This window comes from Ricinus communis, chromosome 10 (genome assembly GCF_019578655.1).
Source record: "Ricinus communis isolate WT05 ecotype wild-type chromosome 10, ASM1957865v1, whole genome shotgun sequence".
NCBI lineage: Eukaryota > Viridiplantae > Streptophyta > Magnoliopsida > Malpighiales > Euphorbiaceae > Ricinus > Ricinus communis.
Genome location: NC_063265.1, coordinates 9,184,362 through 9,197,617, shown reverse-complemented (window position 1 = coordinate 9,197,617; position 13,256 = coordinate 9,184,362). Strand labels below are relative to the sequence as shown.

At 33.0% G+C, this 13,256-nt stretch overlaps 3 protein-coding genes across 5 annotated transcripts; 2 read left to right on the top strand and 1 right to left on the bottom strand.

Moving 5' to 3' along the window:
• The first annotated feature begins 2,342 nt into the window (after positions 1-2,342).
• LOC8282027 (protein TRI1) lies at positions 2,343-4,160 on the top strand. Its single transcript, XM_002523927.3, has 2 exons — positions 2,343-2,732; positions 3,820-4,160. The coding sequence occupies exons 1-2, from the start codon at positions 2,454-2,456 to the stop codon at positions 3,943-3,945; spliced, it is 405 nt and encodes a 134-aa protein (XP_002523973.1). The 5' UTR covers positions 2,343-2,453; the 3' UTR covers positions 3,946-4,160.
• A 405-nt stretch (positions 4,161-4,565) lies between these two features.
• LOC8282028 lies at positions 4,566-7,778 on the bottom strand. 2 transcript variants are annotated; one of them, XM_048369622.1, is made up of 7 exons: positions 7,523-7,778; positions 7,265-7,437; positions 7,107-7,159; positions 6,577-6,691; positions 6,215-6,337; positions 5,145-5,310; positions 4,566-4,982 (listed from the first exon to the last, which is right to left on the bottom strand). In XM_048369622.1, the coding sequence occupies exons 1-7, from the start codon at positions 7,622-7,624 to the stop codon at positions 4,926-4,928; spliced, it is 789 nt and encodes a 262-aa protein (XP_048225579.1). In that variant the 5' UTR covers positions 7,625-7,778; the 3' UTR covers positions 4,566-4,925. The 2 variants fall into 2 exon arrangements, with proteins under 2 accessions (XP_048225579.1, XP_002523974.1); XM_002523928.4 differs by having other exon boundaries at positions 4,566-4,954.
• Positions 7,779-7,859: 81 nt separating this feature from the next.
• LOC8282029 (tRNA (guanine-N(7)-)-methyltransferase) lies at positions 7,860-11,323 on the top strand. Of its 2 annotated transcripts, XM_048369621.1 has the most exons (9): positions 7,860-8,243; positions 8,327-8,383; positions 8,559-8,634; positions 9,077-9,156; positions 9,304-9,353; positions 9,451-9,535; positions 9,663-9,761; positions 10,287-10,517; positions 10,909-11,323. In XM_048369621.1, exons 1-8 carry the CDS (start codon positions 7,986-7,988, stop codon positions 10,509-10,511), a joined length of 930 nt encoding a protein of 309 aa, XP_048225578.1. In that variant the 5' UTR covers positions 7,860-7,985; the 3' UTR covers positions 10,512-10,517; positions 10,909-11,323. The 2 variants fall into 2 exon arrangements, with proteins under 2 accessions (XP_048225578.1, XP_015577739.2); XM_015722253.3 differs by lacking the exon at positions 10,909-11,323 and having other exon boundaries at positions 10,287-10,873.
• Positions 11,324-13,256: the final 1,933 nt, after the last annotated feature.

Below are 13,256 nucleotides of genomic sequence, written 5' to 3'. Positions count from 1 at the left end.
TTAATAAATGATAAAATTATATTTTATATTATAATTTTTTATTAATTTATTTATTAATAAATTATCTTTTAATTAAATAATTACTATAATTCTAAAAATAATATTTTTATATTAATTCTCTAATTATACAATATTTTTAATTTTAAATATTTTTTAATATAAATTAATCTATATTATAGTTATACAATAATTTTATCAATTATATTTATAGTATTAATTTATATAATAATACTATATAAATAATTAATAAATATTTTCAAATAAATTTTATGTTATTGTGCTAATAAAATTTAAAAATATTTAACTCGTTATTTTTTTAATAATTATTAAATATTAAAAATTTTATTAAATTTTATCTACAAATTTAATCTTATAATTAAAATAATAACAATGGTCATATAATTTAAGATAAACAACAAACATCTAATTTTTAAAATTAATAAATTGAAATAAAGTGTATATAATTTTTATTTAATAAATAAATTATATAATTTATATAAATATTTTACTAATATTTATTATTATTATTATTATTATTATTATCATCATATTTTTGCAGTATAAGATAGAGTAGTTCATTTAGAAATAAAATTTGTTACTTGCTTTTAAATTTATTCTACTCGTATAGATTTCAAAATTATAATTATGTTACTTATTTATTTTGATCTATATTACTTTTTATACTAATATTTTAATAAATCTATGCAGGTTACAATTAAATTTTCTCCATTACTAGACAAAAAGATTCTATATTATTTGCAACTCATAATAGTTATATAATTTTTCAGCAGTAATCTATAATATTCATATCATGTCTTAGATTTATTAAAAGTGATTTATAATATCCATATCATATCTTATATTTATTAAAAAGTAAGTGTTGATTCATGAGTTAAGATAGGCCACATTTCTAAAGATGTAAAAATAATAATTTATTTATTCAAAAAAAAAATTTAAAAAGAAAGTATATGAACTAAGTAAATCTATAATAACAAACAATAAGTTAAAATTTATATGAATGGACATGGCTGAATGATATTTTCAGTAAGAAGTTATTACTCTTATATAGCCATAGATCACTATGCTTTCAATAAAAAACCATGATTAGTAAAAATAAAGAAGAATAAGGAAGAAATATATATATATATAAAAATGCACAAGCAACCAATGGCAAATTGAATTTAAAAAGAAAAAATATTAGAAAATTTCACATTTTATTTCTTTTAAGTTAAATTTATAATTTTTACTGTATAAAATATTAAAAATATATTTTCTTAATTTACATTTTTGGATTATATTTAATCTTTTATTATTTGTTGGTAATTTTTATTTATTTATCATTAATAGTAGTTTCTTTTTACATATAATAAAAAATTGCTATAGTAATACTCTATATAGGAATAATTTTTAAATAGTGATAAAAAAATTAGAATTTCAATTTGAGCCCGTTATAGATAGGAATAGAATCTCTATTATAATAAATGTATTAAAAACATATTTTATTAATTTACATTTATGGATTATATTTAATATTTTATTATTTTTTGTAAAATTTTTTATTTATCATTAGTAGTTACTATATAATAATAATCTTTAAATAGTGATAAGAAATTAGAATCCCGATAGGGCTAGTTATAGATAGAAATATAATTTCTATTATAATAAATTATACATTTTTTTAATTTCGTCTTAAGAAAATATTTTTTTGTATAATATTATTTGTATGTATAATTTTATAAAATATATTTTATGTTATATTTTTTTATTGTATTATTTTATATGTTGATTTTATTTGGCATAATATAATAAGATAATTACATATTTTATTTTTGGTTTTCATCATTTCCACCAATAAAATTAAATATTAATAATTTTAATATTTAAAATTCTATTAGGTTATAATATTCTCATAATCATAAATTTTATTTAATACTAAATATATAACTCTATAGAGATTTCAGCTCGAATTAAATTTTATTATTTTTTTGTTATGTCCCCAAACACTCCTTCCACCAAGATAGCAGAGCAAGTATCAATATCAATAGTATAGTAAAAATATGCTATTCATCTTAATATAAATAATAATAAAAGGAAATAATTTAAACAATTGAAAAATAATTAAAATAACAAAATAATATTTGAAAAATAATTCAAACAGAAAAAAAATTAAAAAGCAACCACATAGTAAATTCTAAAAAATTAAAAAGAACTATATTTTTGGAAAAGAAATATTCAGTAAATTTTTAGTATAATTGAATACTTCACAGGTGGGCTCGGGGCCGAACTAAATCTAAAGCATCAAAAGTTATGGGCTAGGGCTTACTAATAAATTCAAGAGTTGCACAGTAATTCCATGCAACTTTTTCTATTTCCCATTTCTCGTTCTGTGTTTTCATTTCACTCTTTAAACCAGAGCTTACTGAGTTTCAGAAAAGGAAAAGCCAAGCAAAACAATGTCTAGGGTTTTCAGGGGCTATAGGGCTCTTTTAGCACCAACTAAGTCTGCTGCCGCCGCCGCCGCCGCCGCCGCCGCGCCCTCAAAATCCACCGCCACTAAGAAGTCGGCGGCCGCAGCAGTGAAGCCGAAGGACAAACCGGTAAGGGCAACTGGTATATTAAAGGCGGCACCAGTATCACCTGCTTTGAGTGAGTTTCTCGGTGGAGTTCCAGAAGCTTCTCGTACTGATGTTGTTAAGAAGATATGGGATCATATCAAGCTTCACAATCTTCAGGTTTTGTGTTAAACCCTAGTATTACATGTCATTTTATTCATCAGGGTTTTAGCTCTGCGCTTACTTAAATATGCTTTTTAGTTATGCCTTTTTTTTTTTTGGTTTAACCCTAGTTCATTTAATATTTTATACAGCCTTGCGGGTTTATGTTACTGTCTAGAAACTTACACTTTGTAATATTATTATGGTGCCTGTTATGTTCTCTTATATTCTGGGTTTTCTAGTAGTTCAATGTGTAAAGTTTTGTTGCTTTGTTTATTTAAATTATCATCACTCATTCTTGTGCAGTTACAGATATGACATTGTATTCTAATTAAGTATTCAACTACAAAATTTAAAAACAAATTGATCGAAATAAAAAATAAGCGGCAACCATGTTGTATTTGATACTCAATTCTTTCTGTCTCCACATGTTTTATTTGATAGATGATTTTCTTTTTTCTCGTTTTCCATTGTGGCATGCGCTAGTGAAGTGAAGAAAAAACAAATTGCAGATATGCTGGATTTATATTGGTATCATCTCCCTTCTGGGTTTGGCATGATAGGATTTTGTTTAGGATGCTCCGCAGTTGTAAGGTTCTCATGTTGTGTTAAAATTAAAGATGGGGAAACTTGTAAAAATTGGACCAAGGGGTTTTATTGCCTTCCATTGTATATCTCATTTAGTAACACGAATATGTGAGTTTTGTGTGTCTGCTAGCTGTGTATCTCAGTGCATTTCACTTGAAAGAATCATGCGGGTGGATTATTACTTGCTACTATGTTTGTATTTTTATTGGTTATACTCCCCATGAAGCTGATGGGTTTGCTTTGATTGGTATAATTAGTTCATTAACTAGCATAATAAGAATGGTTCAGAACTGCAGATAGGATATTGCAAGAATAGCCTTTGTCTTTTTGTTATTGGCTCTGCTTGATCGACTAAAGAGGCACACATGTCCTTGGAACTTTTATTGTGCTCACTGTTCATATTGGTTTGTTAACTTATGCTTTATCTATTGAATGATTTTAGTGGGATCTTATGATTGAGAGATGTTTACTCGCTGCAATGCTGTGTATTAAATTATGTGGATGTTTGTACCTGCAGAATCCCACAAACAAGAAGGAGATATTTTGCGATGAGAAACTGAAGACCATATTTGATGGAAAAGAAAAAGTTGGTTTCCTGGAGATAGGAAAGTTGCTATCTCGCCATTTTGTGAAATCTGGTTAACTTGCAATATTGGACTTATGGATCTGTGGTCGGCACTTCTGCGGAGCAAGCTCTTAGCTGCTAATCTTTCATGTGCTTTTATGTTGATATTTGGCTTTTTGTTTGAGAGCTGAACTCCTGTGAATTGTATTGCAATTTAACATCAGCATGTTGTAAAAATTGGCTAGGGAAAAAAGGATTCGCACTTTAACATCTATGATGATATCAGTTTCTTATTTCTATGGTTATATGTTTACGAGCAGTTAATCTGATTCATGAGCCATGGTTAGTTGCGAGCATAGGGCTGCTCGATTGCTTTTGGATATGTGGAATCTGATTGTTCAAGCACACAGGTATGGACTATGATCCAACTGGGGTCTGGCGTGATGCATGTAACCAGTTTTTTCATGAGAATTATTCCGATGAGAGCCACTATAAGTCAATCTCTCTCTCAATGGCTGGGATGACCGGGTGAAAAAGTGTCTTTTGAGGGATAACGTGGAGTGTGTGTGTATGTTTGCAGTTATCAAAAGAATGTTCTTGGAAATGAGAGCAGATGGGAAGATGTATCCCAATTGGATGGTAGGGGACAGATTGAAATTACTGGGGCTTATCAAAGCTACAACAATGGAAGAAACAAGTTTAATTTACCGCCGTAAGAACTGTGAAGCTTCTAGATTAGATAATCAGGAGTGACAACGGAAGTTGCTCTAGTAATTTGTTTTAATAGAATAGAATAAACATCAAAAGGAGTTTGTACGCAACGCATTTACTGAGAAATTAAATTTTGGCATAGAACCTGAAGTGTATTAATCTTCCATTCTTTTATAGTGTGTAGTAACTTTTAGTTGAGCAGATGTTGTATCCATTGCTCAACAACAGCAGGGGAACCATACCAGGGTCTCAGCTCATCATCTGAACCAACTGGTGAGTGGTATACGCCATCCAAGCTAATGTTGAGTGCACCCTGAAGATGGGCTGATACCTCTGGCACCACTCCATCACCCCAGACATCTGCCTGTCCGCATACCTGCATAAAGCAGCATCTCATCATCGCACTGCAAAGTCGTAATGGCCAGTCAGGTCCTGGCTTAAATAAAATATGGGGGGACATGACTCTTTGACATTATAAGTTTAATAATATAGTCCTTGGGTTGCAGCATCTTATCTTTTTGGTAAAGGAGTGGTTGATGAGGCAGGCACCAATGCAAGGCATTTACCTGCTTATACCCTTGCCCAACAAAGCGAGCGCGAAAGGTAGTTGCCATAGATGTTGAGTTGCTTGTCTCATTCACAAGAGCAGCTTCCGCAGTCGGTTGGTCACTGGCAATTACGGAATTAACTTGTGCAGTTGAGCTCCCAACAAAGCGAGCCCCTTGAATATACCTGCAATATTTGATGGCAATTGATTTAGCGTTATAGTTTCAGAATGCAATGATTGATTGTACAGGCTGCATTTAGCCATGCTGTAATAACACAGTCCATGTATTTACTATGTCAAAACCTTCTTGATATTCATATTCTCGTATGGCTATTTAAGCAGACATTTGGAACCGGTGTCTGAAGGCCTATTTCAAGTGTCGTTAAACACAAGGGCTGCCCTCTATGCCATGAGGGCAGGGATTTTATGGAAACCCACAAAAGCTGCAATATAGGGCATTAAATATCACAAATCATTATCTTAGAAAACTCGAAAACCGAATGAGGTTTTTGGGGTAAAATTTGGAGAACTGCATTCTTACAGAAATGGAATTTTTGCCAGTTGAATGCCACACAATGATATCGTCACTTGGCACATCTTAAGTTGAATGAAATAGCAAAAAGGTATATTGCAGAGGAAATAAAAAAACGAAGCAGCAAAAGTTCATCTTGGATAGAAACTAGCTCCCATCATTTTCAGGTTTTTCATGCTTCCCATCAACTCTGAACTCAGGCCAGGCATAAGAATTTAGCTATACAGGTTCTTAGTCTATGGCGTGTGTTGCATGCCCCTTACAGGCTTTAAGAAGATGTCAGCAGCATGATTTTACTTAGAAAGGAGGGATCCATCCCTTCTTTCATTGTCTTTCCTTAGCCTCAAGAAAAAGCAGATAGGCCCGAGGCAAGTTTACAAAGAAAACAACTTTATTGCAAAAAGTTTAGTAGGGAAACAAAAATGAAACAAAGAATGAAAATACTCAAAAATTTTAACAAAGAATATTAATTTGAGAGGAATTCAGGCTTATTTAAGTTGAGATAAGTAAGCAATACAAGTTGAATAAAAAACAGGCATTCTGAATTTGGGTTTTACCTCCCTGCAATACATACATATTTCAAGTCAGGAGTGTAAACAGCTTCCTTGCAATGTTTTTCGACATAATAAAGGAGACCTCTTGTTTGATCAATAACCCCTGGCACTCCTTTTGGAGGTGGCCTGCAAGTACATAGAATATTGGCTGTTTATTACCTCATGATAACACTAAATTTCAGACCAGACGCAGAAGAATCACTGATGTCAACAGAGTAGCTCTGTCAATTAAGTGCTTATTGAGATTTATGGGCGATATGGATTAGTATATAAGGATAGATATAACGTTTCTAATTAACAAGGAATAGAAGTGAAAGGATTCAAGAATCATTAAGAAGATTTAGAATTAGAAACTAGTGACCTACAAGTGGGGAGTACCCAGGGTTAACAGCAAGGAGATGTCAGACGGCCCGAATTCTTCCATGTAGACACGTGCAAGCCATCCTCCGGCTGAGTGGCCAATTAGAGATAAGCTTCCACCTAAAATAAGAAGCTACAGTTCTCACCAGGCATTTCAAAACAGATAATCATGTCTTTGGAAGAGAATCACAAATAACTCTGTATAAGATCGCAGAATTGGTTGATTGTGATTGTGTGCAAAATTTAATGTACAAATCTGGGAAAGTACTAGTTTCAACAAAAACAATATGTTTACAGGATAATATTCTGTTCCCAACTAACAATCAACGCAACTTCAAAATTATCAAGCAACTAAACATGGCAGGCACTAATATCTATCTTGATTTCACAAATCTTAAAAACAAGCAAGCAAGCTGATTCTAACAGTAAAGATAAGCATTCTGGATTTAATCAATTAGATTAATGTGATGGACTAACAATTAAGCACCGAATATCAACTAAATCATAATTTATAAGTAACATGCAAAGACTCTACCTTGTGCCAGCTCCTTTGCCTCCCGAACTGCCTCATCTACCCTCTTCAAATACCTACAATATAACCCTTACATTACAAACACAACAAACCAATGAAGGGAAATTTTTTACAACTCAATTTGCACAAATTGCGCTACATAATGCGATGAAGTCACGTACCAATCAAGAACAGGCCGAGGCTGGAGAGTGCCACGCCAGTAGTTGGGGTCCACCAAACCAGCAGCATTTCTGAACCAATCAAATCTTGACACCTTAGCGACAACTGTTGGCACTCTATACTCATTCAGTGTAACTTCCAACTTCTGATAATCTCCAGTGTTATTACCTAAACCCTGAAATAATCAAGTTCTTGTTAGTCCATTCTATCATTTTGTATACGTTACATAATATATATCTGCATTAAAAGAGAGTAATTACTGGAAGAATGATAGCAGGGCGGACGGTGGTAGAAATGGAGTTGTTGGAGGAGCAATGGGTTTTAAAATGAAATGGAGAGAACGCAAGAGCCACCACACCCATATAGCTTAACGGTTGTTTTTGATAGTTGAGGTGGTGATGCTATTGCAAGAAAGTAGCACTGGCATTTGCATGATGTGCACACTCTCACCACCAGTAATTTCCTACCCTTGATGGGCCTTTTTCTAAGCACAGCCCTATGTCCTCGATTTATTAAAAAAAAAGAAAAAAAGCAAACGATAGCAATCCACTTCTCATGGCTGCAAAACAATTTTCCTATTGAGAACTTGACAAAAATTACATGAAAAGACTCTAAGAAGAGTAGCACTTCAATTTTCGGCCTCAGCCCAAATTGCTTGGACCCGGCCAAGTGGCCCGAGTATATAAAAACAGCAGCCGAAATATAGAGTATAATCTGTTAAAAATGACTACTTCACTTTGCTCACAATTCTTTCATGCTGTTACCAACCCACTACCCATGGCTACAAAGCAAGCTCTGTCCGCGCGAATACTAAAACTACAATTTCAACGTTCCATTATAAGGCCTACACAGCCTCATTATTATCAAAATTGTTGTTACAGTAACACAGTGAATGCCTGTATTGGTTCAAAAGAACTTAGAAGCACAGACCTTGTAGCTTTGGAGTATGCTGAGCTTAATCTCACTGATAAAACCTCTGGGGTAAACCCATTTCACAATGGTTTATTTCTTGATTTGGGTTTCTTTCTTTTGGGATTAATTTTGTGGCTTTTTTGTTGTTGCAGGAACTGGGTCATGTTAGAATCAGGCAACATGTGAACCCTTTGAGTTCATCTTTTTCTGTAAGTAAGAATTTGATTTAAGGTTTATATTTAATGTTGTAAATATTGGTAATATGATTTAGTTGTTCAATTGTGACGTCAAGTTATGAGTGATAATAGAAAGTTCTGATTTGTAGTTCTCCTGGATCTATATTAGTAGAAGCTTTGCTTGCTTGATTAAGTATTTGGTAGCCAGGTGCCGGCGTTGGTACCTAATTGGAAGGAAGTTTTCAAGGACCCGACATTACCACTCATGGTGGATATCGGAAGTGGTAAATTTTTCTTTTTTGAACCAAATGCTTCCTATTATGTGTATTTTGCTTGTGATTGTTGATTACTATTTATTAGCATAGCCATTATGCTTTTCTGTTTGATGTGAGCTGGATGGTTACGGATCCTTTTGTACGGAACTATTCTTACTTAAAATGAGGAGTAAACATGAAATGAAGAAGCTAAAATGTAGAGGGCAGAAAATAAAAATAACATAACTGGGGCTTAGGGCCTTGGGAGATAATGCTATAGAATTGGTCACGAAAATGGATTTTTTCCTGGAATTAGTGCTGACACACAATATAAAAATGCTATAGTTTGTGGTTTATCACCCTTTTAGTTAATTTCTGATTTCAATTACTACTTATACTACTAGTAGAGACAACAGTGCAAAAGATATCTAGTTTTAAGTATTTATTTGCCTCAAATTAATAAAATTTTCAGGGAGTGGCAGGTTTCTCATATGGCTTGCAAGAAAGAATCCAGATTCAGGAAATTATTTGGGAATTGAAATACGGCAAAAGGTATGGTAATGAACTCCTTGAGTTACTTCTAATTCACTCCAGAATTCTTCCGATTAAGTAATGTATATTTACTTCATTTACTTTTATCTTATCTTTGAAATATAACTTCTCTGTTTCTTATATTGTGCGACTTTCTGCCTGTTTCAGCTGGTCAGACGTGCTGAGCTTTGGGTAAAAGAGATGGCTCTTGGTAACATGTAAGCCTCTGAAACCAGTTTTGTTTTTGACACAGGAAGAAATAGCCAACAATTTATATGGGTTGTTTCAATGATAGGTAATATGAATGTCTTGCAGATATTTCCTCTTTGCAAATGCTACAGTTTCTTTCAGACAACTGGTTCTCGAGTACCCTGGACCTTTGATGTTTGTTTCAATTTTGGTAAGTGCTATTGTCTCACTGGTTCAGAAACTAGGATTCAACTCGATGCATTCACTAATAGGCTGGACGCCGGTAGTTACTGGTGATCGAGACTAAAACAGCTATGATGCTCATACTTTATCTGTAGTGCCCAGACCCCCATTTCAAGAAAAGGCATCACAAGCGAAGGGTTGTGCAGAAGACATTAGTGGATTCTATCACTGATAATTTAATGCTTGGAGGAAAGGTATGGGCTTCAAAGTTTCTTTTTTTTTAAAAATGGAAGCTAACCTTTGTTTTTATGTTGCTTTTCTAGTTATTGCCTAGGTATGCAAGATTTATCTTACTGTTGTAGACAGTCCTCCAGATCATGAAAATGTATCAAGTGTTCTATTATTTGATCAAATAGAAGTCCGAATTATCCATGAAAGTGGGTGCTTGAGCTGATAAGATTAAGGGTAGAATATCGAATACCTGTTGCTGCACTAAAAAATACCATAGGAAAGCAATGGCAGTTGGTGACCATTTTGCATTCATGCATAAAACTATAACTGGTTTTTAATTGGTCTTTTATGAAAAATGGATTTGATGAGTCAATTGATTGGTAGAAAATAAGAGGTATATATGCACATTTTTGTGAGTCTGCGTGTATAATGCATAGCGGCACATTTAAACATCGCACATTAGTACAAGTAAGCATGGTTCTCATTCGACTGCCCTTAGCGTCCAAGCTTTATAAGTAATTGTAATTTATTTTTTTCTGGATGAACAGGTTTTTTTGCAGTCTGATGTACTTGACGTGGCTCTCGACATGAGGAATCAATTTGATGCGGAGCCAGATGTGCTTCAACACATAGATGAGATTGATCCAAGCATGTCGTGTGATAATGACGGATGGCTATGTAATAATCCCTTGGGAATAAGAACTGAAAGAGAAATCCATGCAGAATTTGAAGGTGCAAAAATTTACAGAAGGCTGTATCAAAAGCGGACATAATAACTAGTAAGCTCTGTTCTATTGAGAGTTGTCTCTTTCTCAAGCTCCAGCCACTGTTTTGCAATGTAGAGAGACTTTCTGCTCCTATTTACCCTTCCTTTCTTTCTGATTATTGCAATTGCTGCTTTTAACTTTTTCCTGTATTGGGCGGTGTAGCGAGATCAGCTCGCTCCCACACAAGCCGCGACTGTTAGTTGTTAGTGTAAAGGGAAGGGAGGAATTATTTTCATAAATATGAGGAATAAAACCCCCCCCCCCCCCCCCCCCCCAACACTTCGAAAGTGTCTGCCCATAGGCCAAAACAGATATAAATTGTACAAGCTCAGTTTCAAAGGTGTACTTTGTATTACCATTTGTGTGCTTTTGTATTGAAAGAGAATATCTAAATTTCTTGCAGACAAAATCACGAGGCCATTTACATTCACTTATGAACGTGCAATTTGAACATAATAAAAAGAAAAAAACAGAGCATATTTTCCATGAGGTGTCGGCTGCAAAGAAAGGACTGCCTTGCTGCCAGTTCTTTAATTCATGAAATGAGTGTCAATGTTGGTGAGTGTTGTATATCAATTTTTTTTTTTTTTAATCATCATATTCACTTATTGAGGATGACGGGGTAATAAATTAGAAGAAATTACCTGAGAAATCTGATGGAAAGAAAATACCATGTTAGCTTCCTCTTTTTCTTTTTGTCTGAAACGAAGCTTCCTCCTTCTCTTTTCTTTATTACTACTTCTACACATAACATATAAAAGGGAGAATGATTTTCTATTCCCTATCAAAAATAAAAGTTTGTGTATCGAGTGTAAATATATGTAATCCTTAGATGCAACGTAATATTCATGTGATACTGCCGCATGAACATTTCCACATAGTTTTCTTTGCTTTATTATTATTATTATTATTTTGTCACTTGGATTGGTGGAAGGAGCTTCTGTTGTGGCACGTTATAATTGAAAGAAAATTCTTCAAGAACGAATCATTTGGAAATAAATAAATTTCCCAATCAACCTATTTTCAGACAAATTCTGTTCCAAAATATGTTCTGCCCTAATTGTTTTAGTGAAAAGAATTGCAAGGCATTGGTTCCATCCCACCAAAAAGTTTTTAAAATGAAAGATACTGCTCTCCTGCCACTCAAGAATGTAAAATAATAATAACAAATAAAAGTATATATTCGCAGAGAGTAATTAATTAACTAATTATTGTAGGTATAAACTTTAGGAAAAAAATAAGACAAATCTTAATGGAAAGGAAATAATTATATTCCCTGAAAAATATATATATATATATATATATATAAACAGAGCATATAACAAAATTACTATTTATATTTAAAAATTAAAACGTAAAATAAAATTAAAAGGAAAAATATAGGGGCAAATAGTTTTAAACAAAAATCAGGTCGTGTGAAATTAATTTTTGAAAATAAAATTGATTTAGATTTGGCAAAACACATATTTTAGTCTCTCTACTTTTAGTGTTTGTTTTAGGCAGTCTCTGTACATCAATCAATCGCATCTTTATATGCATGTATATGTCTAATTACTACTAGCCACTGCGGATGCTGACAAGGATAAGTAAATTTTCATTGACAAAATACGACGTTGTTTTGAGAAGCCATTGCCAGGGAACTTTTAATAACAAAAAAAAACGACATAGTTTCAACAAACGTCTATTTCCTTTCTCTCTCACTTGCAGAAGCTATCGTCAGGGAACAACGATAATAAAAAAAAAAAAAAAACTGTTTCTTTACAGAATTCTCAATAACTTAATTGAAAAAAAAAAAGATAATCGGACTGAGAGAAATAATTATTACTGTTGAAATTTGATATTAATAGAAGCAGCAGATGAATTAGCATTAATTCCAAAAACCGTTTTCGATAAGACAATGGTCGTGCTGGAAGCGGAAGGCAGGATCGGAGTTGAAACAGCATAATCAACAATCTCTCGACTTGAATAGTTTGGTCGGGCTAGCAAGATTTAGCAACCGAATCCAAGAAGAAAACCGTCGCCGCTGCATCCTTCTCCTAGCTCTGGCAAAGCATCGTCACAAAAAGCAAGATTTTCATGACATCTACTATCCAAAACTCCTCTGCTCAAGTACAGCCAACCAAGCATAACGACAAAGTTTTGTTTATAATTTGAAACTGTGCTGTTCCCTAATTACAACATTTAAACCCTAAATCAAATCCCACTTTCTTGAATATGATGAATAAAAGAAATAGAGTTATCATCCATGTGAAGATTTTAATGGGTGTTTCCAGAGAATAGAAGCAGTGCTCTTGTTGTATGGTGGGTATTGTTTGAATTATCATGTTTATAAAATGGTGGAAGAGTGCAGCGGCGCTTCTTCTTAATTTCTCTAAAAAAAGTATATTTAGAAAGAGAAGGAAAAGAGCAGGACTGTTGTCCAGTTGGATGCTAAGTGGGAATTTAGGTTTTCAAATTATATTATGTCGAAAATATTTTAACAGCACCGTTAGCAATTTTGTCTGACTGTTAACATAAGGACTGAGTAGGTACAAAAATAAAAGTTCAAGGATCTCTTAAGACGCAATTGATGAAGGACTAAAATATGCGTTTTGCATTTAGATTTCGTGGACCTTTTCTGTTTTTTGGGTCAAAGGGTTTCGGTTTCGTATACTTGACTGGTCTGGTATGTATTAATTTCTTTTTCTATAATTCTATGTTTTCTTCAGGTATGTAAATGTATTAGTCTTTATCCAAAAAGGTGGTAAAGCG

What these genes read in the sequence shown, in the direction of transcription:
- LOC8282027 (XM_002523927.3), top strand. Translation starts at nt 2,454, where the DNA reads ATGTCTAGGGTTTTCAGGGGCTATAGGGCTCTTTTAGCACCAACTAAG. An exon ending in TCAAGCTTCACAATCTTCAG is followed by an intron (nt 2,733 to 3,819) that starts GTTTTGTGTTAA and finishes TTGTACCTGCAG; the next exon opens with AATCCCACAAACAAGAAGGA.
- LOC8282028 (XM_002523928.4), bottom strand. Translation starts at nt 7,624, where the DNA reads ATGGGTGTGGTGGCTCTTGCGTTCTCTCCATTTCATTTTAAAACCCAT. An exon ending in GCCCTGCTATCATTCTTCCA is followed by an intron (nt 7,438 to 7,522) that starts GTAATTACTCTC and finishes TGATTATTTCAG; the next exon opens with GGTTTAGGTAATAACACTGG. An exon ending in GGCAAAGGAGCTGGCACAAG is followed by an intron (nt 6,692 to 7,106) that starts GTAGAGTCTTTG and finishes TTCTTATTTTAG; the next exon opens with GTGGAAGCTTATCTCTAATT.
- LOC8282029 (XM_048369621.1), top strand. Translation starts at nt 7,986, where the DNA reads ATGACTACTTCACTTTGCTCACAATTCTTTCATGCTGTTACCAACCCA. An exon ending in GAATTGAAATACGGCAAAAG is followed by an intron (nt 9,157 to 9,303) that starts GTATGGTAATGA and finishes TGCCTGTTTCAG; the next exon opens with CTGGTCAGACGTGCTGAGCT. An exon ending in ATTTAATGCTTGGAGGAAAG is followed by an intron (nt 9,762 to 10,286) that starts GTATGGGCTTCA and finishes CTGGATGAACAG; the next exon opens with GTTTTTTTGCAGTCTGATGT.